This window comes from Choloepus didactylus, chromosome 10, assembly GCF_015220235.1.
Source record: "Choloepus didactylus isolate mChoDid1 chromosome 10, mChoDid1.pri, whole genome shotgun sequence".
In the NCBI taxonomy this organism is placed as follows: Eukaryota; Metazoa; Chordata; class Mammalia; order Pilosa; family Megalonychidae; genus Choloepus; species Choloepus didactylus.
Window position 1 is genome coordinate 107,889,727 of NC_051316.1, and position 26,727 is coordinate 107,916,453.

The 26,727-nt window shown below is 42.7% G+C and overlaps 1 protein-coding gene across 5 annotated transcripts in view; it reads left to right on the forward strand.

The window, feature by feature from the left end:
- Positions 1 to 26,727, forward strand: part of TNC (tenascin C) — a 98,876-nt gene that overhangs the window by 14,963 nt on the left and 57,186 nt on the right. For all 5 annotated transcript variants that reach the window (XM_037797974.1, XM_037797970.1, XM_037797971.1 and 2 more), the window contains exons 2-9: positions 12,611 to 13,193; positions 16,060 to 17,469; positions 18,905 to 19,168; positions 20,294 to 20,409; positions 21,178 to 21,334; positions 24,386 to 24,655; positions 25,385 to 25,570; positions 25,823 to 25,912. In XM_037797974.1, the coding sequence (XP_037653902.1) occupies positions 12,737 to 13,193; positions 16,060 to 17,469; positions 18,905 to 19,168; positions 20,294 to 20,409; positions 21,178 to 21,334; positions 24,386 to 24,655; positions 25,385 to 25,570; positions 25,823 to 25,912 (2,950 nt within the window). In that variant the 5' untranslated portion in view covers positions 12,611 to 12,736. The remainder of the gene's footprint in view (positions 1 to 12,610; positions 13,194 to 16,059; positions 17,470 to 18,904; positions 19,169 to 20,293; positions 20,410 to 21,177; positions 21,335 to 24,385; positions 24,656 to 25,384; positions 25,571 to 25,822; positions 25,913 to 26,727) is intronic.

Below are 26,727 nucleotides of genomic sequence, written 5' to 3' on the forward strand. Positions count from 1 at the left end.
ATTGTGACTGGATGGAAATAGTTTATGGATTAAGATTTGTGGATTTAATTTGGTTGGTAATGAAAATTTTATTGGGAGGAGAGGGGCAGGGAGCCATGAAGTACCACCAATGCTTAAGCCAAACAACTGAAGAAAAAAGCACAAAGGATTTGGGGTTTTGTACATAACATTGGTCATTTGACTTGGGTCTAAAGTGAAATCCAAAATTAAGTTCAGCAGAAATATTGCTGAATTAACAATGGATCACAGGTCACTAGAACCAAAAAGACCTTTAAAATAGAGGCCACATACAACTGTTTATTTTATGAGAAAAGCTGAGGACTGAAGAGTGGATATAATTGCCAAAGTCACACTGTAAGTAGTGGGCAGAACGGTGGCTTAGAGCTCATCTTCCAGCTCTCAAACCTATTGCACTATTACATGGCCCCATGAGAACTTCAAACCTCCAGGAATTAAAAATAAGTAATGAAGGTCAAAAATTCAAAAGGGGGGAGGGTGACCTGAATTTAGCAACATACTTCAATTCAATTGGAGAGGTTAGAAACTAATAACCCAGGATGCTTCCTTCACACCAAAAGTGGAGATCCAGGCTGAGAATATTACCGGTCTAGCCAAGTCCATCTCTTGCCAAAGGTCCAATGCAGTTTCCTTTGCTCATACAGAAAACTTGCCTCAAAGCAGACAGCACTGAGTTCCCAAGGTCCCCTGGAGTATTGACTGGAAGCTCCTTATGGGAAGGAGAAAAGTCTGTCTCTGTCAGTTTTGTACTCCTAGTGATTAGTGTGGTATCTGGCATGTAGTGAGTACTTGCTGAATAGCTGGTTAATGAATAAAAATGGACTAATTGCAGGAGTGAGGTTGTGATAAATTCTTTGACACATCTTCCCATAGAAGACATCACAGGAAAACTACTTAATATTAAGGCCATTAGGAAAATAAGAGTATTTAATCATTCATTAATTCAACAAAAATGAGCACCTGTTATCTGTAGGTTCAAATCAAGATATATATTCATCTTTATTTTAAGCAATGTAAATGTATTGTGTGCATACTACGCTCTAGATACAGTGCTAGGTGCTTGGTATTAGAAATAGCCCTACTCTAATGGAATTTTATTCTAGTGAGGAAGCATAAATAAAAGACAGAATTTGCTTAAGAGAAGGAGCTAAACATATATCATAAATCCATATGATACAGATAATATCAGATCAAGTAATCAGAATTTAGAAGAAAGAAAGACCCATTTTGTCTGAAGTTGTTAGAGAAAACTTCTAATAATAAGTGATGTTTTTGAGCTGCATCTTGAAGGACAGGTAGATTTGTCCATTCAGAGATGGCAAAAGGGCTATCTAGGAGGCTTTGAGGCAGCTGGCTTCCTCTCTGGTGATAACTGAATCATGACAACATCTCAAAGGCACCTTCAGCTTGCTTCATCTCCACAGCATCCACAGGATGTCTGGCACCTTAAGGCCCTAATTCTAGAGGATTGATAGTCTTTCTTTTTGAGCCAGGTGTTTGGAAGATATGTATATGAAGAGCTCACATCTGGTCTTGCTCCATAACTCCTCTCCTTGGGCCTCCAGCACAAGAGGTTCTATAATAAAATGGTGATTCAGAACTCTGACTTTAGACTCATGGACTTGGGTACAAATCCTGATTCCACAATTTAGTAGCTATCTGAACTTGCACAAACCATTTAGTTATCCTACACCTCAGTTTCTTCATTTGCAAAATGAGGATAAAGATACTACCTCATATAGTTTTGTGAAAAATTGAAATTGGAGGTATGAAATGCTTAGTACAGGCCTTGGCAAAATAAACACTCGATAAATGTAATTACTGTTATTTTTATTATCCTTTGTGTTAGTTTGAAGGTGTTATGTACCCCAGAAAATGCCATATTCTTTTAATCCACTCCTGTGGGTGCAGACCTATCGTGGGTGGTAGCTTTTGGTTAGGTTATTTCAGTTGAAATGTAACCCAGCCCATTCAAGATGGGTCTTAATCCTTTTACTGGAGTCCTTTATGAGACGATAGGAGAGGTAAAACCAAGAGAAGCCCAGATAGAGAAAAACCCCCAGAGGAGCTGAGAGAACCACCAAAGCCAGAAGCTGAAAGCAATGAAACTTTGCAAGAGAAGGATCAGCAGATGCTGGCCATGTGCCTTCACATTTGACAGAGGTATCCCAGATGCTGATAGCTTTTCTTCAGAGAAGGTATTCTCCTGTTGATGCCTTAATTTGGAATGGCCTTAGAATTTTAACTTGTAAGCTAATAAATCCCCATTGTTAAAAGCCAGTCCGTTTCTGGTATATTGCATTTTGGCAGCTTTACCAAACCAAAATACCGTTGTCATTATTCAAACGTTGCTTGCCTTCCAAGGCCTCTCTAATCCATATTGGTGATTCTAAGCCCTTCCTCCTGCAGGCAGGCCTCCTGAACTTCCAAGTTTAGCATGCCACTTCCTTCTTCAAGTCCCTCATTCAGGTTGGCAGTGATACTGAACCTTACTTGTGTATGGTCTTCTGGTTTCTGAGCTCTCTAGATACAAGGAACAGGTCCATACTCTATCTGTCCTCCTCAGCACCCAGCACATTGGGGGCCCATAGTAAGTAAACAGCAAACAGCCCTTGCATGACTCTAACTTTTATAGTCTTTTGCTGGAGAGTATGCATCATGTTCCTAATTTGCGGTGACACTTAAGAATATCACAAATCTTATACCCACAATATATAGATTGAAAATAAATTGCATTTTTAGACGTTTCAAGAGGGAATTGTAAGTCTCTGATTACAGAGAAAATGTATACCCCATGCTTAACTCAGGACTTGGCACATAGTAATATCTAATAAATAGATACTGGAAGGATGGATATTTCGATGGATGGATGGATGGATGGACGGATGGATGCATGGATGTGTTGGTGGAAGAAATGAAAAGTTAAGAAGGCTCCAGGACCAAGAAGTCTGAATATCTGTTACACAGATGCTCTTCATGATTCACCACTGATATTTCTCTCTTGGGAATGTTAAAATACTTCAGGCTAAGAACTACAGGAAGCCTTTTATATGCCCTTTTTGAAGGCCTCCCAGTAGTCTGGGGGAAGAGATAAACCTTGATAGGAGGCAGGTTTCAGTATCAGCTTTGCTGCTAATTAGTTGGGTGACCCTCTCTGGGTGTTCAGTTTCTCCAACTCTTAAATAACTAGATAGTATGGCAAATAAGTTTCATGTCATGTACTACCTCTTCTTGACTGGTAAGTGGCTGTCTCAAGTGGTACATTCAGAAGGATTCTGAAGCAGGGCTCCGTGGAGGTGTTCTGTTCTTGGTGAGCAAGTTCTGCCAGGTACACAAGCAGGATTGTGGGAGAGCCACATAGTTGCCCCACCCTGGACTAGATGATCTTTCACAGTCACTTCTAAGCCCTGCTCAAGTTTGCTTTTGATTCTTTAATCTGAGGTCTGCCTATGTCTACGGAAAGTCAGAGAAGCTGAGCCAAATGTTTCCCATCAGGAGCAATGTCTTGCAAGCCTAAACCACAGGCAGCCTGTTCTGGAGAAAGCCCTGGCTCAGCCACAGGGACAACCATCCCAGTAGCTGCACTGCCTCTGAGCAACCTTGGCTGGGACACTGACCTCCCAGAAAAGAGCCCCACCCCAGGCTCACTGACTCACATTTAGAATTAGAATAGATACGATCGGTGGAGAAACTAGGGCTACAACCACAGGCTTCCCTTAGCCAAAGGATTTTAGAGTATCTCTGTCAGTTGACAAGCTGCAACACTAAGAATTACCCACTTCCATTAAGAAAGCAACAGTTGGTAACAGGGGCCTCCCCAGGTTCCCTAATGAATCCTCATCCTTCAAAGCCTAGCCATCCACTAAGTCTTCTCCAAAAAAGACTTGAGTAATCATGCAATAACAATACACACCAGCTACCAAAGATTCCCTCCTACTAGGCACTGTCCTGCCTGTTTGGCATGCATTATCTCATTTAGTCTCTCTCTCTTTTTTATTTCCTACTTGCAGTCAAAATTAATTTTAGCCTGGGGTTGGCATTACTGTTATCATTTTATAGAGAAGAAAATTGAGTCTCGGAGAGGCAATGTGAAATATTCAGGTCGTAGCCATTAGGTTGAATCATCTGAAATTGCCATGTCCAATCATGTCTGACCTACAAAACTGGCAATTCCACATGGCTCACTCTAATAGCAAGTGGTAGAGCCAAGGTCCAGTGTTTGAATGGTTCTAAGGAGATATTTTCAAATATTGCACATTCTCTCCTTGGATATTGTTCTATTTTAGCATTTATTATTCTTAAAACTGTTAAAGTTTTTTTTCTCTCTCTCTCTCTTTCTCTCTCTCCCTCCCTTCCTCTCTCCCTCTTTCCCCCTCTCTCTCTCTTCCTATCTCTTTTACTGGAAACTCAATGAGGGGAGGAATGAGTTTCTCTCAAATACCCTCACCCCTTACCCCTGCCCCAGGCTATGCCCATAGCATAGCCCTATAGCACTCATTTACTTCATCGCTGTTAAATGCAAGAATAAATGATTTTTAAAAATGCTTTAATTTGCAGGCTCTCTAGCATCCTAACTGGGCACCAGTTAAACCACCATACTTCCCTAAATGGATAAATGCTTCTCAAAGTTGGAATGCAAACATCTAGGGCTTGAAAGGTCTTTGATTTGGCAGTTAGGGTTTTCTCAATTCTTTTAAGACACAGGTTGTGCTGGACTCACTCAACTCTGGGGATCAGATGTCCTCGGAAAAAATCCACACTAAGGCTGTTTCCTGGCTTCTCCCTTTTCCTGACACATTCCAAGAAGGAATTTATGGATGTTGGGAAGGACAAGGGGTGAGGAATTTCTAGAACCTTTTAAGAATGCCCATGTAAGCAACTCCATGCATGACTGAATGCCTACAGTAAAATTCTCTTGCCTGCAAGCATGAAGAAATATTTGGTGTAAGCTGCCTCTTTTGTTGCCAAAATGATGTGGAAAGAAATTCATCTGCATTTCCAAACAGTAGGAATCCACCTTCCCCCTCAAATCTAGGGTAGGTCACATACATGCTGAAGCCAACAAGATAAATATATTCCATGAGCTACTAAAAATGAAGTCATAGGTAATTAATTCTGAAATATAATTCTAGTCAGTTGGAAGTTTTATCTTTATCTAAAAATGAAATTGGTTATTTTCCAGTTGTGACCAATGAAAAATTCAAAACTTGTTGATTCCTTCATCTCACAATGGTCTTTTTCCTGTGGTGAGGTGCCTAAAAATAACCATTAGTTTATTCCTTGCTGCTCCCAAAAGGTGAGCTACCAAACAGTTCTCCTGCAAAAACATGGAAGATTTAATAATAAGCACCTTGAATTAGAGGGTTATAAACTAAAGTACCCTTGGGACATGGCCACTATGATTTTGGGCTTTGTTTCCTCACCTACGAAATAAAGTATTACCTCACAGTAATGCTCTGAATAAAAATCTATAATGCCAATATCTGAAAAAATAATTATATACTGGCAATATCTAATACCAAAGAAATTGAAACAAGAACTCAATCCATACCTTTCATTGGTGATTGAGTCCTAACATTTTAAAAAATGGGGAAGGCTCAGGACCATTTATTTGTTTGTTTATTACTTTTGGGGAAGGTGAGGGCTGTAAAGGAAAGCCGCTGTGATTACTGTCATCTTCTTCATTCTCCTCGTCACCCAGGCATTCCAACTTCCTTGTTTTTCTCATGCTGTTCCCCCTTTCTAGACCACCAGAGGCTTCACATTCTATCCACCCACTGCGGTTGTATCCACCCCCTTTTCAGAATTCCACTCATCCTTCAGGCTCTTCTTAAATGTCTTTCTTGGGCCCTTCAAAAGAATGTAGCCTCTCTTTACTTTGGACATTAATAAACCTAGGTTGGCCGATCTCTTTTGTTATCTGTTGTGACATTATTATAGTCAAGGGTGTATCTCTGAGTCCTCCATGACTTCTGGATGCAAAGTTTCCTTTCTGATCTATCCTCAGCTTGATAAATGTTGTTATCACTTCCATGATCATTGACTACCATGTATAATGCACCTACTATGTGCCAGTAACTGTGCTAGTAGCTTAACGTGCATCTTCTCGTTTCAACCCCATCCTCCCACTACCCGATGAGATAGACGTACTGATCTCCATGTAGGATATGAGGCAAATGAGACCCAGAGAAGGAAAGTTGGAAAGCTAGTTTCTACCACAGGTCTAGCTCACTCCAAAGCCCAGGCTCTTTCCAGTGCACTCAGCTGCTTTATCAAAAGAAATATTTCAAAGGCCAAAAGAAATGGACAGAGTCCCCTCAAAAACTCTGGAGCAAATCAGTGCAGGGTCAACAGAGGAACAAGGGTTGTGAGTTGTTCTTGATTCACTTTACTGACTTTCAAGAGGCCAGAGAGGCAGAGGAGGATGAGGTATTAGGTGCATCCAGAATGGTTCCTGGAGCAGCTTAGAATTGTTTGATTTAAGAAGACTCTCATGAAGAACTTGGGGCAAATAGAAGAAAAAGAGAAGATTTCCTAATCCAAGGGCAGGGTGGGGGAAAGGGGTGCTGACCTGGGGCAAGGTGGTTGTCTCTTCAGATTTGAGGAGAACAGTGGCCTTAAAGACAATTTCTCACTTATAGCTGGATATATTTGAACAAGCACAGTTCTACACTTTAGGGCACATACATGTTTGCTTGTACTTAAATGATTTACTAAAAAGATGCCACCTTCTTTCCCCAGTCCCCTGGAACCAGTGTCTGAATTAATCAGCCACTTTCATTTTTGACAGGAGAACTTAACATCAGAACTTTCTTATGGCCTAAGATGTCCATTCATTTGACCTCTCTGAGCCTCAGTTTCCTCATTTGTGTCATGGACTTAATATCACCAAGCAACTCTTTAAACCAGCACTGCCTAGTTGAACTTCCTGCAATGATGGCAAGTTCTTTATCTGTGCTACCCAACCATAAGATACATGTGGCTAGTGCAACTGAGAGATGGGATTTTTAATTTTATTTAATGTTAATTAAATGTGGGTAGTGCAACTGAGAGACGGAATTTTTAATTTTATTTAATGTTAATTGATTCTAATTTTGATAAACATTTATGTCTAGTGGCTACCATATTGGACAGCTTGTGTTTTACTTTCCTAGCTGCTAAAACAAATCCCATACAGTGAGTGGACATAACAACAGGAATTTATTGGCTCATAGTTTCAGAGGCTAGAAGGCTTACTTCCTCCCAGGGTCGATATCTTTTGGCTGGCCAGGAATCTTTCGGTTCCTTGGCTTTTCCATCACATGGCAATGCACATGGTAGCATCTTCTTCCTTCTATTCCAGGTTCCATAGACTTCCAGAAGTTTCCAGCTGCTCCCCCTGACTTCCTCTTCTGTGTCCAATTTCCGTTGCTTCTAATGACTTCATTGATATTTTATTAAGGTTCACCCTCATTCAATTTGAGCCTTAATAACATCTTCAAAGGTCCTAGTTACAAATGGGTTCACACCGACAGGACCAGGTGTGCAGACACGAACATGCCTTTTGTGGGGGATGTGATTCATTCCCCAACAGTGCATCTCTAGACCAATGAATTCAAAGAAGATCTCCTATCTCATGGGGGAAATCCTTATTGTAGATTTTTCCCCTAGATTAATTATGTTTTGAGAGGTTGACATAAAGGGAGACACCTAGAGAGTCTCAGAAAACAATTTCACAATTCACAGCAGTTCATTTGACTCTAAGAGTTGCTTTTGATAAAGAGAGAAAACTAAGTATGATACACAAGTGTGTTTTTCTGCATTAGGCCTATGTGCTGAGATAGAGTACAGTGTAGGGCAACACACAAAGCTTGGAAATAGCCCCTTTGTCCTGGATGTGTGACCCCAACAATCTATGCAGTAAGCCGGTACAAAGGTTGTGTCTCTCCGTATTGACCTCCTTTGCAAACATTTACCCTCAGATCCTTTACTCTCATCACAAAAGGAGAAACTGGGCATATTTTCCTGGGAACTGGGGTGCCCTGAGAGAGGAAGAGGCCCCTTCATTGCAGAACTCTTATCCTTGCTTAAAAACAGACCTTCATATGCCAATGTGTGGGACAAGGGTTGGGAGAAAGAAACTCCTGGAAAAGAAACATTAAAGTCAATGTTTTTCACTTCAAGAATTTCTCATCTAATGAGCTCTTGCTGTCTGCCAAGTACTGTACTGGCCCCTTTATACTTTTTATCTCATGTGTTTTTCACAACCATCCTTTGAGGACAAAATTATCCCATTTTACCAAGGACATGACTCTGGCTTATGGTAGTGGGTAATACCTTGCCCAGGGTAAGAGTAATTCAGACCCTAAACAGTTTCAGTTTGTCTACAAAATCTGTACTTTACAAGACCATTCTATCTACATTCCAGTGCCTTGACATTCTAAAAGAAGCCCTGCCCATGAAGTGACAAGTTCAATTAATAACGTCTCTCTCTTGGGTTGAAATTTGCCTTCTTATAACCCTGCATTCCTTCCCCCACCCCCACTCACTGGTCCTTGCTCTGTCATTTTGGGCCACATAGAACAAGCCAGTTTCCACTTCCCTTGGATTTATACACAATAATCCTGTCCAACCTTGGTTTCCCCAACTATAGGATAAACATGCACAGCTCCCCAGTCCTTCCTCTTACCAGATATTTTCCAGATCTTTCATTGCCTGTTCATTTCCTATAAAGATAAGAATCTGCTTGTGCTTTTTAATAGAGTCTCTGCAGAATAAGTTTCTCATTTTGAAATTGTAAAAGTCCTACTGTCAGGACATGACTTTTTGTGTCTAGCCTGAATATCTCAAACTTCAATCTAAAGCAGTTTTCCTCAGTTCTGTCCTCAAAGGAGACATAAACCAGCCAATTGTCCACATGAAAATATTTTACATTCTTATAGGTCATTATTTGTTCCCTGTCTTTTCCTCCTCTGGTATAAATATTTCCAGTCCTAGTAAATTTATCTTTATAAGGTTTACCTTCTCACCTATCAATGATTTCTGCAGCTCCTCTTTGTTCTACAGCCAAATTGCTGCAAGTTTGGGATTGGATTCAACTGTAAGCTCAAGTTCAGGCTTAAGCAAAGGGAGGCTAATGGCCTCTTGCTAGGCTATGTTCTTATACTGACATCACAGTGCAGCAAAATAGCAACCAATTTTTAATGTGTACCTACCATGAACCTGAGACCATGATAAGTACTTTAGGTACAGATTGCTAATCCTTACCTCACTCTGGACATGTTTTGACCCCCATTTTTCAAATGAGGTAATGGTTTAGAGAGGACAGGTAGCTCGCCAGAGTCACACAGCTAGTGAGTGACATTGGAACCCAGATTTATCTAATTCCAAAGCCTCAGTGCTTTTCACCACACTGAAGGCATAATGGATCTTTCCCAAAGTACAAAAGCATCCACCAGCCCTCAGACCACCATGAGCCAATGTGAAATACACAAAACTCAGGAATCACATATCCTTTCCCACACTAGGCAACATTTGGCTGGGCCAGTCCACTTCTCTTAAATACACAGTGGAAAATCCTCACCCTACTGCTAGTCTGGTCATTACTACCCTAGACTCATTGCCTTGGAGTCTCAACCAGCAACTCCCATGGCCTTTTAGATGGAAATTTAAGTCATTTAGCAACACACACAAAAGTGCTGGGTAAAAGTCCAAAAGCATTTCAAGCTTGGCACATGGCCCTTCCTCAAAAAGAAGACCTAAGAATTGATGCAAAGGGGTGAGAAGGAAGAATTTTGTTGAAGGCAAGAAGAGGAAACTCACCAAGCTATGCTCTTTAAAGTAATCTTCATTCAGTAACCTTACCTACAACACAGACCTGCAATTCCTTTTTTAGGAAACTAATTTAAATAAGAAAGCATACTCGGAAGAGTTTTTTTGTGTGTTTTATTTTGTTTTGTTAGGTTTTTTGTTTTGCTTTGTTTGGTTTGGGATATTTTAGCCTAAGCAAGGAGTACATGCCCTAAGTAGATGTTACATGGAGAGTTGGCAAAACTTCAACTATGAATATAATTAGGGTGCGGATGAGGGTAGGGGTGTGGATAGCACATTCTAGATGAAATGCACAGTGGGTGCTGCTTTCTAAGTCCCTGGGCACTTGCTCAGTCCTACACAAATGCTTCTCAGTGCAATCTCTACAATCTTGCTCCAGATTTTGCAAAGACTTTCCATTATAATGAAGAGATGATCACATGGGATCATTTTTGTTTGTTTTTATTGTAGTAACATATATATATATATATCATAAAATTTCACATTTTAACTGCTATTAAGTGTACAGTCCAGTGGTATTAATTACATTCAAAATTTTTGCTACTATCACTACCAGACATTACCAAGACTTTCATGATCCCAAACAGAAACTGTGTACCTATTAAGCAATGATTTCTCATTTCCCTCTCCATCTGGCCCATGGTTACCGCTAATCTACTTTCTATCTCTCTGAATTTGCCTTTTCTAGATATTTCATGTAAGTGGAATCATACAATATTTGTCCTTTTGTGTCTGGTTTATTTCACTCAGCATTATAGGATACACACACACACACACACACACACACACACCACATTTTGTTTATCCATTCATCTGTTGATGGACACGTGGATTGTTTCCACCTTTGAACTATTGAAAATAATGCTGCTATGAACACTGGTTTACAAATATCTGTTCAAATTACTGTTTTCAATTCTTTTGGGTATATACATAGAAGTAGAATTGCCAGATCACATGGAAATTGTATTTGTAATTTTTTGAGGAACTGCCAAACTATTTTCACAGTGGCTGCCCCATTTTGCATTCCTACCAACAATGTACAAGGATGCCAATTTCTCTGCATCCTTGCCATGCTTTTTTTTTTCCCATTTTTAAATAATAACCATCCTAGTGGGTATGTGGTGTCTCTTGATTTTGATTTGTTTTTCAGTTGAGATCTTGTTGATGCTTCTTATCCTTGGGATAAGATCCTTCTGGAAAAAAAAGTTAGAAAACCTCTTACAGGATAAATGATCCAAAGACCAGAGCTAATTGACGTAAAGCACTAATTTAGAATGTATAATATGCATGGGCATAGGGAAATGTCAATTTGTGAAATGACTGATTGATTTTAGCCCTTCAATTACTTTCTTGAACTACATTCAGGTGTATAACTAATTAAAAAGAATCATAATTATAACTTTATACCACTTATAGAACATTCTCACATGCATCTAAGACATTATTTTAGTCAATATTAAAAGCATCTAAACTTTAGCCATCTCTTCCTATTCTTACTCAATGATTTCTCAACTGTCCTTTTAAGTCCCCTTTCCTCTGCTACCTGGCTTCCCATAAAGGTGAATATCCATAAGTGAGATGAACAAGAGAACTTGCCAAAGTAAGAAATATCTCAGGGTAGCATAGCCTCTTCCATATGGTTACTCACTCTTCAAGGCTCAGCTTAAATTCCATCCTTTCTAATAAGCCATGCCTTACCACCCTTTTAACACTTCCATTTTTTTTAACTCCATGAGCAGTTATATTCCGTCCCACAAAATAAATCTTTTGCATTGCTTCTTGCTTTGTCCCCTAAGAATAGAATATGTGATCTTATTTTCTTCTTATTTCTATTATAGATCCTTGGAGAGTAGGCACTAGGTCATTCATTTCTTTGTATTATCCACTGAACTCTGATTATTGTGGATAACAGTAAGAATTCGTAAGAACTTGTTGGTTGGAGAAGATATCAGAGGCTCACAGGTTTCCTTTCTGAGTTTTCTTTTGTTCCGAGTCACAGTTTGAACAACTGGCTCAGGAAAACTGTCTGGATCTTCTAAAAATTTGACCTGTTAGTGTTTTAGAGAAAAATCAAGGAGGAATGAAAAAGGTTCAGAGAGGTGGAGTAGTATACGAACAGTCTCCTAAGTTTGAGAATCTCAGCTAGGATTAGATTTCAGTTTGCCTTCTGTAGTTCTTAAACTTAACCTCTGCCTCCCATGACAGAGGTGGACCAGCAGAAGATGCTGTTAAACTCTGTTGGGAGGGTTAATAATAAGACTTGGGAATTAAGGAATATCTGCTGGGACTATGTCTTCCTATTACCATATTGACTAACTCAGAGTGTTAGCTAATAAATGTTTAAGGAATTAATGAATACATGCATAATTTTTACTTGATGTTTTCAGTTACATTATTTTAACACTGCTATTAGCCATTATGATCTTTGCAATACAGAAAGTGAAATAAGGCCCAAAAAAAGTTATAAAACTTACCAAAGATCCCAGGATTACAGGTGTTCAAACCCAACTCTATCTTTGACCAAATGTTTTACCCTTTTCTCTATAGCCTGCTGTTTCCTTAAATTTCCTGAAGTTGAGTAGGGAGTGAAATCATTCAATCAAGATCACAAAATTCTTTTACAGACCACTTTATATCAACAGTACAGTGAATACTTAAAGAAATATCAGGAGAGCTTCAAACAGAAGAGAAGTAAAGTCCAAATATTCATGGAATGGCATATATTCAATAGATAGAATTAGGAGTAGATACTAACAAGCTTGTTTTCCTTGCTTACTTGTAGAAGACAGTTTCAAGAAGAGCAGAGACGGCTGCTTTGAATTCCACCCTGTGCTTTCAAACCTGCAAATCAGCCTGAGAGTGAGCCACCCTAGCACCCCAGCAGCAGCCAGCTGAGCCCACCTCCACCATGGGGGCCGTGACTCAGTTGCTGGCGGGCATTGTCATAGCTCTGCTTGCCCTCCCTACTGAAGGTGGTGTCCTCAAGAGAGTCATCAGGCACAAGCGACAGAGTGGGGTGAATGTCTCACTGCCAGAGGAGCAGCAGCCGGTGGTGTTTAACCATATCTACAATATCAAGCTGCCCATGGGGTCCCAGTGCTCAGTGGATCTGGAATCAGCCAGCGGGGAGAAAGACCTGGCCTCACCGCCAGAGCCCAGCGAAAGTTTCCAGGAGCACACAGTGGACGGGGAAAACCAGATCGTCTTTACACACCGCATCAACATCCCCCGCCGGGCCTGTGGCTGTGCTGCAGCTCCTGACGTCAAGGAGCTCCTGAGCAGGCTGGAGGAGCTGGAGAGTCTGGTGTCCTCCTTGCGGGAGCAGTGTACCTCGGGAGCGGGCTGCTGTCCCCAGCCTGCGGAAGGTAGGAGCTGGTGGCCGCTCTACAGATGGGAGGGGCGGCAAGCAAAGCAGGATCCATCAGGTTTTCCTAAAGTGGGTTCCCTGGAAAACGAGCCTCACTAGGTGTTCATTAAAAAGAGATTTTATGGTCAAGTAAATGTGAGGAATGTCATCATTTCTTTCTTGCTCTTGGAGAGTCATGGTGTCAAATGTTTCTCAGAGGAGTCGTCAGGCCTGCTTTGAAAAAGCCTATTCATTTTTTTAATTGTATTTTTTTATGGTGAAATATAACATATATACATAAAAGTGATAACTTTCCAAGTGCAATTTAGCAAGTAGTTAGAGAGCAAATTTCAAAGAATATTATATGTTACATTTCCACAGTTTCAGTTATTTCCTTATTATGAAATATAACATATATATAAAAAAAAGTAATATCTTTCAAAGTATGATTTAACTAGTATATATACAGGAATTTCCAAAGTTTCAGTCATTTCCTTATTGTGAAATCTAACATGTATACAAAAAGGTACAGCTTTCAAATTACAATTTAACAAGCAGCTATATAACGAATTTCAAAGGATGTTTTGGGTTCCAGTAAGCCTAGTCATTTTAATTACAAGTTTTCTAAAATTTATTTGACCATGAAATCTATCCATTCTCTACCCCAAAACATATGAAACATAACATGAAATTCCCAACCCAAAGAACACTCTTTGACAGGTATTAATATAGCCCAATTGCCTCTTTGTACCAATAGAGAAACTGAGACCCAGAAGGAGAATGGAATTCCTCAAGGCAATGACTTGCCGAGTTAGGACTCAAGCCATCCCATTGTTCTTACAAATGTCCAATGCTGCCTGTGATAATGCAAAGTCTGTGGGGTTTGGAAAAATGTTCCAATCTAATGACAATGATGATAAGGATCACAACCATGAATTGAGTCCCCGCTAGAGACCAGGCACTGTGATCCATTATCTCATCCAGTGCTCCCAACAAGCCTTTACATAAGATGTGATAACCCTACTTTGCAGATACAAGAATGGAGTCTCAGAATAGTTAACTAACTAGTGCTTGGTGACATAGAGGCATAGGAGATAAGGACTTTGAATTTGTCTCTGTGTCTCCAGAGCTCACGTCTCCCCAGTGACACTTGCCTCCATGTGCATCTCATTTTAAGGAATTCTGCCACTTTGGAATTCTGTCTTTATCTCCATTCCCTAAGCTGATAGTGCTACAAGCAGTTTCAACAACTTCAAATCAGAGAAGAAAATTTCTATTTCTGCCACCCAGAAGAAATCATCAGAAAATGCTTCAACAAATTATTTTAAGAGTAGACCGAATCACCGTTAAGTGTATAGTATATGCTCTAGGTTTCTAAAGCAAAAAAGATAAAAATAAAAATAATTAGAACAACAGAAAAGTTTTCTCTATGCATAAATTTTTATGCATAAAATTTTATGGCAAAATGCAGACAGGAGCCTACACAGTAGGATTAATTCTAAAGAGTGGGTTGAAATAATAGTTCGGAGTAGCACTGTCCAATAGAAATATAAAGTGAGCAACATATGCGATCTTAACTCTCCAGTAGCCGTAAGTTAAAAAGGAAAAAGGAACAGGTAGCAATAAGTTTAATAATCTATTTCACTTAAACTGATATAACCAAAATACTAACTTTCCAGCTTGGAATCAATATAAACATTATCTTATCTTACATTATTTTCTTGTATGCTAACGTCTTTCTGTGCTTTACACTCGCAGCACATCTCAGTCTGGACTAGCCCCAAGTCAAATGCTTAATAGCAACCTGTGGCTAGTGGCTATCATGTTGGACAGTCCAGAACTAGAATCTCACTTCTCAAACTAACATTTTTTATTAAGAGTCTTCCTTCCTGCTATCAGAAAGGAAATAACACATATAAATCACAACTATATCTAGGTGCAGAGGCACTGGGAGTGTATTTTGTTTCTCGTCCTTGAGATCCATGAAGATCAGCCCAGTGACTCTTGTGAGCTGAGCCAAGACAATATGTTGGCTTCAAAGAATTGATCGTGCATTCCACAGGCTTACCAACCACTGCATCCTTCAGGATAAGAGAGGGAAAAAGGATAAAGGCACCTGTGTTCTCTGTAGTGGGGGGTGAGAGGGAGACAAAAAGAAAGGTGTCCTGACAGAATTAGAGAGCCACTCCCTATCTGCCTCATTTCAGTTTGGGGAAATTAGAATATATGGGTCACATAAACCCACATACCAACTTGGGTCAACCCAAAACACTCTGGAAGAGAAAACAGAGGAAAGCACAGCAAGCAGAGTGGTGAATTCTTAATGTCCTCATTGAATTTCACATACACCAGTCAAGAAGGGCTATTGGTTCCACTTTACCAATGAGGAAATGGCACTCCAGAGTCTAAATCCCTTCCCAAATGCAGCATAGCTAGTGAGTCAGAGTCAGAATTTATTTCAGTTCAGCCACTGTCTCCTGGGCATCTCCGTGTGCCTGACCTTGGCCAGGACCAGAGAGGTAGCAATACAAGCACAGCGTAACAGATTCCGTAAGGCAGCTGTTCATAATCCTCTGGAGTCATGGAACTCCTTGAATGTCTGATGACAACTGTGGCTCCTCTTCCTGGGAGTGGAAACACACTTGCACACACCAGCACACATCAATACACACTATCATTGCACATAATTCTACCATTTCAGGGAGGAAACAGAGCCCCTGAAATTCCAGTTTAAGAATCCCTACCTGATGTAATCGGATCTGACTCCACACACTAAATAACTGGCCTTCAAGCCAGATGGGGGTCCGGGGATCCTAACACCCTGTGGCTGAATTTGAATCTGGGTTTCATGGGCAGATACGAGCCTCCATTCTCTCTGTCTGCAGGCCGCCTGGACACGAGGCCCTTCTGCAGTGGCCGGGGCAACTTCAGCACCGAAGGATGCGGCTGCATTTGTGAACCCGGCTGGAAAGGCCCCAACTGCTCAGAGCCCGACTGTCCCAGCAGCTGCCACCTGCGAGGCCAGTGCATCGACGGCCAGTGTGTCTGTGACTCAGGCTTCACGGGCGAGGACTGCAGCCAGCTGGCCTGTCCAAGCGACTGCAATGACCAGGGCAAGTGCGTGAACGGGGTGTGCGTCTGTTTCGAAGGCTACACGGGGGCCGACTGCAGCCATGAGGTGTGCCCGGTGCCCTGCAGCCAGGAGCACGGCAAGTGTGTGGACGGACGGTGCGTGTGCCAGGACGGCTTCGCGGGCGATGACTGCAACGAGCCCCTCTGCCTCAACAACTGCTACAACCGCGGGCGGTGCGTGGAGAACGAGTGCGTGTGCGACGAGGGCTTCACTGGCGAAGACTGCGGCGAGCTCATCTGCCCCAAGGACTGCTTCGACCGGGGCCGCTGCATCAACGGGACCTGCCACTGCGAGAAAGGCTTCACGGGAGAGGACTGCGGCCAGCTCACCTGCCCCAACGCCTGCCACGGCCAAGGGCGCTGCAACGAGGGGCAGTGCGTGTGTGACGAAGGCTTCACCGGGGTGGACTGCAGTGAAAAGAGGTGTCCTGCTGATTGTCACAACCACGGCCGCTGCATCGACGGGCAGTGCGAGTGTGACGATGGCTTCGCGGGACCCGACTGCAGGGAGCTCCGATGCCCTAACGACTGCCACGGCCACGGCCGCTGTGTCAACGGGCAGTGCGTGTGTGACGAGGGTTACACCGGGGAGGACTGCGGCCAGCAGCGCTGCCCGAGCGACTGTAACAACCGGGGCCGCTGCATCCAGGGGAAGTGCCTGTGCGAGCGTGGCTTCACGGGCTATGACTGCAGTGACATGAGCTGCCCCAGTGACTGTCACCAGCACGGCCACTGCGTGAACGGCATGTGTGTGTGTGATGACGGGTACACAGGCGAAGACTGCCGGGACCTGCGATGCCCCAAGGACTGTAGCCGCCGGGGCCGCTGCGTGGACGGGCAGTGCGTGTGTGAGGACGGTTTCACGGGCCCCGACTGTGCAGAGTTGTCCTGTCTGAACGACTGCCACCGCCAGGGCGACTGCGTGAACGGGCAGTGCGTGTGCCATGAAGGCTTCACGGGCAAAGACTGCAGGGAGAGAAGGTGTCCCAATGACTGCAATGGCCGGGGCCGCTGCGTGGATGGCCAGTGTGTCTGCCACGAGGGCTTTACCGGCCTGGACTGTGGGCAGCTCTCCTGCCCCAATGACTGCAGCCAGTTAGGCCAGTGCGTGGCCGGCCGCTGCATCTGCAGGGAAGGCCATGCCGGGGAAGACTGCTCCGACGGTGAGTGCCAGGGCGCAGAGCAGCATGGCAATGGCCAAGAGTCCTTGCAAGCTGGGTATGGGTTGGAGAGCGATGGTTACATTACACACATGCTCACACACACAGGCTCACACACTCACACTCATATGCACTCCCACCCCCACACATGCTCAAAACTCATACACATACACCCACACATATATTCTTTCACACACACACACTATACACTTCTGTACATGCTCACATATACTCACAGACATTCACACACACACTCTCACATTCACACACACTCTCTCAAACACACACACTGACTCTTTGAGGGGCCCTGGTCATTCACCTGTTACAGGACTCTGTTTGCGGGCTCTGCAACTTAGAGAGGTTATGTAATTGTCCCAGGGACATGCAGCAACTAAGTCACAATGGCTGGGGAATCTGAGCCTGCCTAACTCATCTGCACTATCCAGTGCCAAGCACGAGGTAGATGAAATGATAACTTCCCTTTGCCAAACATCAACTCTCCACTAATATTGAACTGCTAGTAAACTAAACCCGCCTATTTGGATGGAAATAAAATTTCAGTAAAATGGAATGGGACAGTGAGTTTACATGAGGCAAAATGTTTGGAAAGTATTCTCAGCTAAATGCTTACTCTCTAGCAGGCAGACTCATCTCTTGAAATCATTTTATATTTACTGTCTTCTAACCCAAGGCCTGTGAGCTCCTCAGAGGTGTGCTATCCCCAGCAGTTAGCACAAGGCCTGGTTTATAGTAAGGGCTCAGTAAACATTGTTGAATGCAAGCATAATAAAGAGCGAAAATGATCATGTTTAATAAGGGTCTTCTTTGTACTTCACTCATCCACCCATATATGGAACGGTCATAATTGAGAATTTCTGCTTTGATTAAAGCTATTGGTAGTTAGGAATAAATAAATGGCTCTGTGTTTAGTGTGGCCAAGGCAGGAAACCTTGATTGGAAAGAACACTAGGCTAGCAGGGAGGAGATGTGAGTTCCAGACTTGATGAGGTAAGTGACTTGCCAAGTCCCTCCGCCTTGCTGGTCTTCCACCTAGAAAATGCAAGAATTGGGCCACACGAGCCCTAAATCCCCTTCCAGCCCACCGATGACTCCAAGCCAGAGCAGGGAGGGAATCTCAGGTCCCGCTTTCCTACACCAATGTCCTTCATCTGATTTAAGACCCAAGGGTGGAGAAGGAGGAGGAGCCAGGTGGCCCAGAGCACTGGCAACCACACTCCTGACCTTGAACTTTATTTCCCCTGAAGGAGATAGACACCCCTGAAGGTTTTAAAGATGGGTCACAGCAGGGGGTCCTTGATGAGTTGTGTTTCAGAGAGAGCTCCTTAGGCCTTTGTTGCCAGCAATGGAGGAGAGAGGGGGAGGGAAAACAAATCGGTGGACATGACTGACCTGCGATACCCTTCCTCCTTCCCGCCAGTGTCCCCTCCCAAAGACCTGGTCGTGACAGAAGTGACAGAAGAGACCGTCAACCTGGCTTGGGACAATGAAATGCGGGTCACAGAATACCTCGTCGTGTACACGCCCACCCACGCTGACGGCCTGGAGATGCAGTTCCGCGTGCCCGGAGACCAGACGTCCACCACCATCCGGGAGCTGGAGCCTGGCGTGGAGTACTTCATCCGCGTGTTCGCCATCCTGGAGAACAAGAAGAGCATTCCTGTCAGCGCCAGGGTGGCCACTTGTGAGTGAGCGGAAGCCCCTCGGCCCGCGGCTCCCCCACTGTGACCCTTCCCCGTGGGTTCTTTCCTCAGCTTTGCCCCCACACACCTGTGGTTGTCATTTGATAATCAAATCAATTAGGAAGTGTCGAGAATTCAAATAAACCCATTGAATATTTTCTTCAAGAAACTCATTTGCAACAAAATCTCCCTCCTTGCTTGCCTGTATCTTTCTGCCACAGAGAATTATTACAGGTAATACTTAACAAGTGTTTACTCTGCATCAGACTTTGTTTTGAGTACTCTGCATATACTAGTTCATTTAATCCTCACTACAACCCTATAAGTTCAGTGCTATTGTCAACCTCATTTACAGATGGGAAAACTGAGACCCAGAAGGGATAAAATGCACCTCAGCCCAAATCACAACATGGCTAGTAAGTGGTGGAGATGGGATTTGAACCCAAGTCTGGTTGCAGAGTTCATTTCCTTAACTACTCAACTCTACTACCTTTCCGTGGAGCTCACTAGCTATTTTTTTAAAAAAAAAGAAAAAAAGGAAACATTAGCATGCAAGTTATTCCATTAAGAGTCCAACATTAGTTCAATTGCCTGCACATCTGAACGTCAAGTTGTGGCTGGAAATTGGCCTTTTCTTGTTGAGTGGTAATAACCTTGGCTGCTATGTTTTGAAATAGTATTATGTATCAGGAACCAAGCCCAACTTTCTACACGGATCATCTCACTTAGTCCTCAAAACATTCCTGAGGGGCAGGCATACTTCTCTCATTCTTGTGGGTGATGAAACTGAAGCTTGGGCACTTTGCATCTTGCCCCATGTCATGAAAAGTAGTAACAGTGGAACTTAGATTCTAGCCCAAGTTTGTCTGATTCCAAAGCCCGGTCTCTTATTAGGTTGAACAGGATGAAGTTGCCAATAGTTCATCATACAGTGGCCCTAATATTAATTTTCCTACTGCCTTGCAGTAGACACCTTCCCAGAAGAACCCTGAAATAGTTTCTAGCCCAGATTACCAGCCCTTAAGTGTAGCAGGCATCCAACTCTTTGGGATAGTGAAATCAAGGCCTTGTTGCCCCTGCCACACATCAGCCCCAACCTCACCTCCTACTTGTACTATTCCTGACAGATTTACCTGCACCTGAAGGCCTAAAATTCAAGTCTATCAAGGAGACATCTGTAGAAGTGGCATGGGACCCTCTGGACATTGCTTTTGAAAACTGGGAGATCATCTTCCGCAATATGGTAAGAAGCACAAAGGAGCAGGTGTCTCTGACCAGAAAGTTCTAAAAGGTTGTTCAAAGAACTCTGCTGGTTTTCACATCAACTTGATTTCTTAAGTGATTGGTGGAGGGCAAGACTCTAAAATTAGCACCCTGTGTGTGCATATATATTCTAAGCTGTGTTGGTTTTTTGCCCTGATTTTAAATTTAACACTTAGGGCTAAGCCTAGATAAATAGAAACTAAGTCATCTCTAGGTTCCAATCGCACCTCACAATCTTGCAAACCTCAACTCAGAGGCGAAGAAGAGAAGAAATTATCCCAGTCCCAAAATGCCTCCACACACATTTCAGACTGAGCATCCCTTCTTTCTGGGCCTAAAACTCTACGTAAAGCAGAGAACCGGGTTCTTGAGTTCAAGGCCAGGCTCTGCCACCAGCTGTCTCTGTGACAGCACAAGAGTCACCCAATTGCTCCATCTTAGGCCTCTTAATCTTTCAAAGGAGAAATTGAGCTTATGGCTTCAGAATTCCCTCTGTCTCTCACATTCTGTCATTTGACTTGGATGTCAAAGGGATGAGGAGAGAGTTTTTCAAGAGGCAGAAAAGAGCTCAAGAAATGTTTTATTCATCTCTGTATCCTCAGCAAATAACATACTGATCTGGTTCATAGTAAGTGCTTAACAAATGGATGTAGGAAAAGGAGGAATGAAAAAATGCAGAATGAATGAATCACAGGAATGTAAAGGTTGGCGCTTTCTGTAAGTCTTATCAAGATGTCCCTATTTTCAGAACAAAGAAGATGAGGGAGAGATCACCAAAAGTCTGAGGAGGCCAGAGACCTCGTACCGGCAAACTGGTCTAGCTCCAGGACAAGAGTATGAAATATCTCTGCACATTGTGAAAAACAATACCCGTGGCCCCGGCCTGAAGAAGGTGACAACTACCCGTGAGTATCACCTTTAGTGCCACTGATCCAATGGTAGAGTTGATTATGCCTCACAGCACCTCCCGGTTGGTAAAGTGCCCTCTTGTATTAATTAGCTTTTGCTGTGTAACAAACAAGCCCTAAACTTAGTGGCTTAAAATAATTCTGCAGATTAGTGACTTTGGGCTAGGGTTAACTGGACAATTTTTCTGGTCATGACTGGGTTCACGTATGTATCTTTGTGGGCTGGGGGCTTTTTGGCCTGTGATGACCTCAGCTGGGGTTGTCTCTTAGCTTCCAGTAGACTGGCCTCAGAGCTTCTTAAGAACAAATAGGATTTGGCCCTGCTAGATCATTTAGGAGGAAAAAAATCTGAATTTTTCATCTTTTAATGAAAGGAAGTGAAAGTCATAATTCAAAGGGGTATGGATACAAGAAGCAAAATAATTAAAATCACCATCTACTATGTCCTCTAATTTAATCTTTTAATCTTAGCAGTAGACCTCTGAAAGAATCAGGGCAAATATTAATGTCATTATTTTTGAAAAGTAGAAACTGAGACAGAGAAGTCAAGTCTATTTAACTAACATCATATGACTGATAGTGTCAGGGTCACGTCTTTAAGCCAGGGACTAGTTTTATAACTTTAACCCCATCACCGCTAGGATTGACTAGGCTCTGGTTTATGCAGAATATTGCTCCCATGTGATCAACAGGAACCTAAATAAAATCCCATTCACTACCAATGGTGTCAGAGCTTCTTAAGAACAAAATAGGATTTGGCCCTGCTAGATCATTTGGGGAAAACAATTCTGAATTTGGAGTTGTTCTATGAGGAAGTATGTTTTGAAAAGACGGGGAAAAAAAAAAAAAAAGAAAGAAAATCATTTTGCATTGCCATTGGGTAAAACCTTTTTATCTTGCCTAAGACAACATATGCACCAACTGTTTGGGAATTGACTCTTCTTGGCAGGGACTGTCGGAAAAGTTAAGTCTACTGACTAATGACAAGAAAGAACATCTTGCATTTAAATATTTGCACATTTTTGCCTAGCTCAGAGCCAATTCAAGGGATTGTCTCCTTAATAAGCAAGTGTTTTCCATCATCTTGACAACATCCCTCTGTGGTAGGTAGAGGGCAGGTACCAACAAGAAAAATCATTAGATCACCAGAGAGGCATAGGAAAGATCACCCAACCAGTTATATCTACTATAGAGAATGCACACTGAAAATACAAAGGACATTTCTTTCATCTGCCTCTTTTCTTTTTTAATCTAAATTTGGAGATTGGCTGCTTTATTTTCTTCTTATTGCAGGACAAACATCCCAACATTTGAGTTCCATAATCATATAAATATCAACATTAAGGGGCAGATATTTCCCTGTTTATTTTGCTGATATACCTGTTTTTTTCCCCAGGTTTAAATGACCTTAAACTTTTGGTGCCAAAACAGTATCTCCCCCTTCCCTCTGGTCTCTTCATGGAGGTTGTATTATAACCATTTTGACACATGCATATTTTCAAGAGGCACCATCACATACAGGGAAAGAGCATGGGCTTTGAAGCCAAACACTCCTGAGTTAGAAATCCACACAACTAACCATCAGCTTGGGCAAATTTATTTCTTTAAGCCTCAGGTACAACAGCTGGAAAATGGGTTTATGTAATCTTCCTTGTGGGTTCATCACAGGGTTAAGACATAATGACAAAACACCGTGCACAGCGTAAATGCTCACCCCCTCTTCTCAAGAGTCCCAAACTCAGGGCAGATCAGTGTCCTTGGCTGACTCTCAGTTTTCTTAATGAAAGGAGTGTTAAAGAAAGAAATAAGCGTGGTTTGGGTGCTTGCCGGCAGCTGGAAGAAGAAGATATAGCACAGGCAAATTCACTGTTGATTTGAAGAATCATTTTCATTGTGCATTTTTAGTCGGGGCTGTTGTAGCAACACTCAGACTTCAAAAAATAGACTCCACAGCTTTATCACAGTCAGCTATGAATTATTCCTTCTTTTTCTTCCCTGTATAAAGCCAAATTCCTTTCATCTGGTATTGTTTACTCAACCAATGCTGAAAACACAAACTTAACTATTTTTACAAACAGAAAGCAATATTTACTGAATCCCTAGTATGTGTCTGGCTCTATACTGCGGATTATGAAGGGCCTAAGATTTCTGCCCCCAAAAATGAGTTACCTCATTAAACAGATTTGAAATGTAGATCTGCTACAGAAGAGTAAGAAACATACAGTATTAAAATGTTCTTTAAGGACAGAAGCAGCAGCAGGGAGGACATATGTGTTTGCCTGATTGCAGCAGGGTTGAAGAAGGCTTCTCATAGGAGGTGTCATGTACAGGAGATTTTGATGGATGAAGAGGCGATTTTTAGAACAGGGAGAACAAAGAGACAGAAAGTGCAGAGAGCAGGAAACAGCATGGTGTGTCCCAGGGCCCTGAGCAGCTGTTGGAGTGTGATGTCCCAGGGTGGGTGGGCAGGGGGCAAGTAATGGGGCAAGGAAAGAGGCCAAGATGAGGCTGCGAAGATAGGCCAGGCTTGGATATTGAGAATTTGCCTCAATTCTTTTAATCAAAAATAACTTTCCATACACTACTGAGACAGTCACTGCCTCACTCCGTAATTCTGATGGTGAGCTAGAGAAGTAATCAAACATCCAGGGAGTTTTGCCTAATTAAAACTCTGAGAGACAAAATCAAATTTTTCAATTGCAGTGGTGTGTAAGCATGTTTCTTCAACTTATGAGAATAGTAATAATTGCAACAACGCAATAGTCATTTATTCTGCAACTATCATATGCCAAGCACAATGCTAGAGGCTTTGCAAGCCTTATCTCCTTTAATATTTGAAAGCGCAAAATCAAAACCAAACAAATTCCTAAGAGGTAGCTGTCACTATCTCTACCTATATTTTAAACTGAAACTCAGAAAGTTTTCAGGAGTCAATAGACATCAACTGAATGCATGTGAAAAGGGCCGTGGCTGCAGAGTCGTCTGTCTGCTCAGCTGCAGGCACGAGCCCCGATCTCTGCAACCACCCTTGTCCTCTGCCCATCACAGGCTTGGATGCCCCCAGCCAAACTGAGGTGAAAGATGTCACTGACACCACTGCCCTCATCACCTGGTTCAAGCCCCTGGCCGAGATCGACAGCATCGAGCTCTCCTATGGGGTCAAAGGCGCGCCGGGCGACCGCACCACTGTCGACCTCACACCCGACGAGAACCAGTACAGCATCGGGAACCTGAGGCCAGACACTGAGTACGAGGTGGCCCTCATCTCCCGCAGGGGCGACATGTCCAGCAACCCAGCCAAGGAGATCTTCACGACAGGTAACAGAGCAACGGCGAAGGAAAGGTTGCCAGGCTGGGGTGTCTTCCAAGCTCATTTTACAGTAGGAAAAACAGTGGGGGGATTTTCATTCTCTTAAATTGGATTTTTAAAATGTTGTAGCAATTGATGGATTACTTTTTCAAATCAAAAATACTCCAGATAACCTTCCAAAGCACACATTTTTTGCAGGGAATATGTAGCGGATGCTGGGTCTAATGTTCTCTAACAAAGATTCTGGAAAAAATAAAAATCAAATAAATATTTCAATAATAAAATACAATATATGGAAAAGATGAATGACAAGGGCTCCTCTGAATATCTTAGCCAATGCTATTATTTTAAAAGCACTGAAGTTTCAATCGTTCATTCAATTGGTATTTTTTCATTGCTTAGTAAGCACTGGGTGAGTTATTAGAAAAAAAGTGATGAACACAACAGACCAGTTCTTATCCTCATGGAGCTTATCTGCTAGTTTCTGTGTAGTGTTTTTTAGGCACAAAACTGGAGGAAAATATGAATAACTGCAGTGGTGCATACACTAATAATGGGGAAAAGCACCAATTATGTGCTGCTTGTTTAGATCTGAGTGTTAACCCTCAGGCAGAGAGGTGATTTTTTGATCTCTCTCCAAGGGCAGGCACCTTCCATATTTCAGGTTAAACTGTCAAAGACTCCTGCTCTCCTAGTGCCTGGTGTTTTCATCCGAATGTTCTCTGTCTCCCAAACAGGGCTGGATGCTCCCAGGAATCTCAGGCGCATCTCCCAGACAGACAACAGCATCACCCTAGAGTGGAGAAATGGCAAGGCAGCCATTGACAGCTACAGAATTAAGTATGCACCCATCTCTGGAGGTGACCATGCAGAGGTTGACATCCCAAAGAGCCAACAAGCCACAACCAAAACCACACTCACAGGTGAGTGCTGCATCCCTGATCCAGCCAGCCCCATGGAGGGGCTCCCACAGGTCCCCATTTTGAAACGCTCATAGAAAGTGATATGTCCACCTTCCAGCAATTCCTATCACTTGGATGCTGAGAGTTGGTCTGTGAAACATTCTGGACATTGAGAAATCATAGCCTCCCAAGAACCAGTGTAGGGCCACTTTTATGGACTTTGGGATTGTGTCCAGTTTCAGGCTGTAAGCCCACCTGTGCATTCTCCCTTAGGTTTGAGGCCGGGAACTGAGTATGGGATTGGAGTGTCTGCTGTGAAGGAGGACAAGGAGAGCAACCCGGCGACCATCAATGCGGCCACAGGTGAGGGGTCACTTGGATTTGCACCACCAAGAGCTGGTAGGTGCATTAGACAGACAACACAGGGCCAAGGAGGCAGGAAAACCTACTTTAAAAGAAAAAGAAGTCTGGGAAAGTCTGGAAGTGCAGAAGGACCAGAGCAAGCTCTGATCATTTAAATGATGCTGATGTTCCTCTCGCCATGTGGGAAGCAGGTCAAGGGAATATTTTTAAAAGAAAAATTGGAAACTGTCTTTAGAAGAAATCCATAATTTTTTTATTTTTTTATTTTATTTTATTTTTTTACAAATCATCGCCTAATCAAAACAGATCTGGGGAGCTTCCTGTTAGGAAGCATATTGTAAGTGGCAGAACCAGAGTTTAACCAGCTTCTGCCTCCTTGTCAGTCTGGGCTCTTAACTTTGCAGCCTGTAGCTCAAACCTCAGGATGAGGATGGTGATAGGGCAACATGATTTGAGGCAAGGACTCTTTCTTCAAGTTGTTTTCCAGAAAATCTGCACATGAATGAGATAGCCCCTCCCCTTGCCTCTCCACCAACCCTCTACCAGGTACTGTGAGAAAAGGGGAGCTGGTGTGTAAAGAGGCATAAACCACGTTCCACTGAGATTTCAGATCATACGAGATCCACTACTGGGCACGTGCATGTATCATCCTTTCCTAAGTTTTAATTTTGAGTTCACTGCAGATTCACTTGCGGTTGTGAAAAATAATACGGGGAGCTCCCCTATGCCCTTCTCCCTGTTTCCCCCAGCAGTAGCATCTCAGGTAACAAAAGTAAATATCAAAACCAGGAAACTGAGTTTCATCCAATCCATCA